Here is a 4,719-nt window from a genome sequence, read left to right on the forward strand (position 1 = left end):
ACCATTGGAAGAAGTAGATAAAACAAACAAAGCTAATGTCCCTCTCTCTTTAAAAAGATAAAACATTTCTACCTGCTAATTAATAAGCTCTCACTCACACCATCTTAACTAGTCACGAGACCCCATGAGAGAGAGAGAGGATAAAAGTGGAGAAGAGTGAGAGATAGTAAAGCATCAGACCAAGGAACTGATAGAGAACTTTCAAGCTCTCATCCCCAGCTTCACTCATACTACCCTTCACTATATTTTGCCAGTCTTAAACTGAAGTGTTATAATTTCTTTTATTTATTATCCCCCCCTATCTGAAGTTCTTATGCTTCTTCTTTCTCCCCACCACCCTCACCCCACACTTCTCTTCTCCTTTACATAATTATTTTTTCCTGTCTTTCTCTGTCTCTCTGAGTACAATGTAAGTAGTATCTCATCTCTCCTTTTTTTCTTTCCTTACTCCCTCCATTTTTAAGAACCCTAACTCTCATCCCATGATCATCCCTTATCTTCTTCAACATCCTATTCTTGTTTCTTGAGAATTTCCTTTCTTCTTGCTAGTTGCTACTGATCTGATAACTTGTATAGCTGTGTATTTGTTTCTTTGCCTTTTGATGTTTCTTTTGTCAATGTTCACAGGAGACCTGAGGGGACTAACCCACTAGACCTAAACAACTTTCCTGAGGATTTAAGTAGAATCGATGGAAATCAGGCTTCTGAGGAGACTTCTCCGGCAACCACCACTGAATCAACTAGTGAGTGAAAGTTTTCATTTTTAATTTAGGTACATATAAACAGATATACCTCATGAAAACAGAAAGAAAAGTACATAAAATATCATTGTTTCCCATTCTTGAACTGATTTTTTCCAAGTGCAATATTGTTTGCTTCTCTCAAGCTTTTCATCCCCTCCGTTGAAGAATCTTATTTAGTCAATGGATTCTTTTTCATTTCTCTGCTGTTTGACCGATTGACAATTGTTTCTTTGAATTTTGCAAAAGAATAAATGATAGGAGGTTGCTTTTACTTCACGAAATGGTCTCATTAGTGTAGGTGCTTAAAACGGAGTGATCAGTTTCTTAAATTTTGAATGAAGTTTTTGTTGCCTTGGCCTACTGCAGGGTTTATTAGGAAAAAGAAAAGTAGCAGTAATGGAAAGCAAGATGGAAAAGATGACGAGAGTGGTAAAGTTTATGAGTGTAGGTTTTGTTCTCTCAAGTTCTGCAAATCCCAAGCTCTTGGTGGCCACATGAATCGCCATCGCCAAGGTAATCAAGCAATTAAGTTTCTGTAACTGCTTTTACAATTAATACCCTAAATTATAATCTATCTACCACTGTGTTCTGAACGTAGCTTTATGTTGTTAAAGTTACTGTTTGATTAATCAAATATATATACACACATAGTAGTAATGAAGGCAGCAGACAAAGTTAGTCATGTCTTGATGCTGAAACCTTGGTGTTGTTTAGGAATCTTGATTTGATGTTTGATATGTTGGGATGTTTTTTGTTTTTCAGAGAGAGAGACAGAGCAACTAAATCGAGCTCGGCAGCTAGTTTTCAGTAATGATCCCCTAGCCGCACAAGGGTGCACTCATATAGGGTAATTATGACATTCAAATCTGATACGATCAACTTCATTAACTTCTCTCTCTGTCTGCTCTATGGTCTTTTCACACTTTATACTCTCTTTCTTCATCCTTATTCGGCGCCTTTAGGTAGAAAGAACACAAAAAACAAAAAGAAGATTTAACCATTTCAATATCCTCTTTCAGTCTTGATTTCAACCCTAGACAAACTATATAATTAATTCATTTTTTTTCTTCTAAAAAGAAGTTATTCAAAGCTGTAAAAATTAACTCGTTAGCTGCTAATGCTAGGCTCACGACCCTCTCTTTCTTTCTTTCTTTTCGTTATTGATCAGATGTTTTTTTTTTATTGATAAGTTTGTGTGCCTTTGTTGTTATTTTGGTTGAAAACCTATCGATAGGTTGAGAGATCCAAACCTAAATAGCGGGAACAGACCAATAATGCCAGCGGTGAACTTTCATCATCAAGGTGGTGGTGCTGCTGCTGGAGGAGACCCATCTCAGCAACAATTCAGATCTATCTACCCAGCAAGACTATTTTCTGGGTCGTCATCGACAGTCTTACAATCACAACCACCATCACATCAACAGTACATATATTCAACTTCACCGTCATCTCGTCTACCGTCTTATCTTTCACAATACCCACCGCATCATCTAATGAACGATTACTTCATTAATAGAGTTGCTGAATCCAATTACACTTGTATTGGTGCTCCTTTAGGTCATGTTTTCCCACATGATGCCGATAGAACTAGCCGGGTGTTACCGCTATCTGGAACTACAACAGCAACTACTACTACTATAGGTAGAGGAGGTATAGAAGGATCGCTAATGCAAAGTGGTCATGAAGATGGGCTACTCTGGGGACCTAGCACTTGCGCAAGAACACAACAACAACAACATTGATTCTCTTCCGATCAATTGGTTTCAAGATGCATGGGTTTAAGATTTTGTAATATCATGAATGAGTAGAGTAGCAATCTAGTTAACCAGCTTTGTCCCGTCGTTCTCAAACTGAATTAACGTTTACGTATAAATCGAGTCATGCAAGAGGATGAAATTTTCATTTTTTGTCTTGTTTTTTCTATTAAGTGTTCTGAAAAAATTTTAAGCAGTAGTGAACTAATGATCATATAAACACAGTCATGATAGTTTGTCTTTTGATATGGGAGGGTAATTATTTTAAGAAGCTAGGGTATTTTTATTTATTTATGTGTACTTTGAGAAGCGAAGGGATGAAAAGGAAACCAGAGACTGGGGTCGGATTTGATGGACAGGGAATTGGATCGCAACTGAATGTTCAGCAATCCTACTTGAATTTGAAGTTCATTTTGCATGGGAAAGATTTTTTATTTGTTTCTTCTTTTTGATGATTCTCTGTCTTAGATATTTGGAGTCAAGCTCAATGACTTGATTGTCATATCTCTATCATGATTCATCTCTCTCTTCTCTCTGTTCTGTCTCTCTCTCATATATAGATCATACATACACAAGATTGCACCATTGGACCGAACTGAGGGACAATCATATATGCATACATCAGTGTACATTGTTTTGTGTTTAAGAAATGCAATTCAAAACCACCCTCCATATGAACGTGCGTACTCTGATAACTCATTAGCATTAGAATTAATGTTTATTCTGACTAAACTAAAAGTTGGTGGCGTGAGACGAGGAGGAACGTCTGGAATTATTTTATTAACAGTGAATGTTAATCACTGTTATATACTGCCGAAGGTGGTGGATTGATGCATTCAGGCTGAGTAGAAAAACTGATCGAAGTTTAGCAGTGTCCGGTTAATCACTACGTACGTGAAGTTTTAGAATACATCCAAAGAGAAAATCGTTGATTAATATTTGTCTGCTCTCGTGTTCCATAGATTCTCGGAACTTCCATTCGTATTAGGCTTCTCCAATTGAACATCCGCATGTTTCTTCTCGGAACATTTCCAACGACATATCCGATTCCTTCATACGCGAATACATAAAGTAAACATGTATCGTCTGCTGATCTATATTGAACCTTTCCTTAGATATAGGAAGTTCAGAACCTTTCCTTAGATATAGGAAGGTCAGAAAAATCATCTCCAACCGCGTAATTTTGGATGGTGGCACGGTTGTCTATTAATAGGATGACGTTGTAGGGTCATTGATCCATGCGTATACGGCTCATATAGATGTAAATGTAACCAATTACAGAGGCTTAAACCTATATATGTAATACGTAACTTATATATCGAATAACTTTTTTTCCTTACGTTTCTCCATATTCTACACGTTATCAACACGACTCCATCAACTGTGTAATTTTATTTATATATCATTCGAAACCGATGATGGATTACTTCTTGAAGATTATGGTGGTTCTAATCATATTGTTTTCACATTATAGATGTGCCAGATATTCTTCTTTAACAAAAGGATTTCGTATTTATAATATATACTAGGGAATGACTACGCTTCTTATGCTCTATATAGAGTTTTCGCTGCCAATCTGACTCCCAAGCATGAGAGGAGAACCTGACCCATGAGAATAACTACATGATAAGCTAAGATGTTCATGCGCTTAGATAAATTTATCTAATCACGATGTTGGTTTTTAAACTTAGGTTACGATTATTGGTTACAACTCTCAAAACATGATAATTAATCGTATAGATATTTTGGAAAACAGTTTATATTAGTTCAGCATGCCTACTTTTCACTCCTCTATTCGTCTCTAATTTCTTCCATGAGATTGAAGTGATAATTGATTAAAGATTGAGTGTTTATTATAATAAAATCTCCAATTCATATGAAAACGTGAGTAAGGAATACAATCTTGGAATTCTACAGACAAAACTCACGTACGAGTATGATCCACAAGCCATGACTTTATTTCATGTTTATCTAACGTGACATGTGTTTAAGTTCTTAAAAGTACATATGAGAAGAAACTAGCAAAGTCAACGATTTTGGTAAGAGATATTTTTTAAAGAAGATTCTATCACGGAATGGATACATATATAACTGATGGTTTGAATTTAATTTTGTAGAGAAACATGATAAATTATAGTTTTGTTTCTGTTAAAAGTAGGTGTGTGTTGTAGATGTGTGAAATGTGTGTTTGTATAGTATATGAAAGTAGGTGTCTGTTGTGA

The 4,719-nt window shown here is 35.9% G+C and overlaps 1 protein-coding gene across 1 annotated transcript; it reads left to right on the forward strand.

The window, feature by feature from the left end:
* Positions 1–309: 309 nt before the first annotated feature.
* LOC113293589 (zinc finger protein JAGGED-like) lies at positions 310–2,578 on the forward strand. Its single transcript, XM_026542181.1, has 5 exons — positions 310–409; positions 628–743; positions 1,110–1,256; positions 1,506–1,590; positions 1,978–2,578. Coding segments are annotated over exons 1-5 (858 nt in total). The 5' UTR covers positions 310–407; the 3' UTR covers positions 2,486–2,578.
* The last annotated feature ends 2,141 nt before the right edge of the window (positions 2,579–4,719 follow it).

Source organism: Papaver somniferum, chromosome 7 (assembly GCF_003573695.1).
Source record: "Papaver somniferum cultivar HN1 chromosome 7, ASM357369v1, whole genome shotgun sequence".
Taxonomy (NCBI): Eukaryota; Viridiplantae; Streptophyta; class Magnoliopsida; order Ranunculales; family Papaveraceae; genus Papaver; species Papaver somniferum.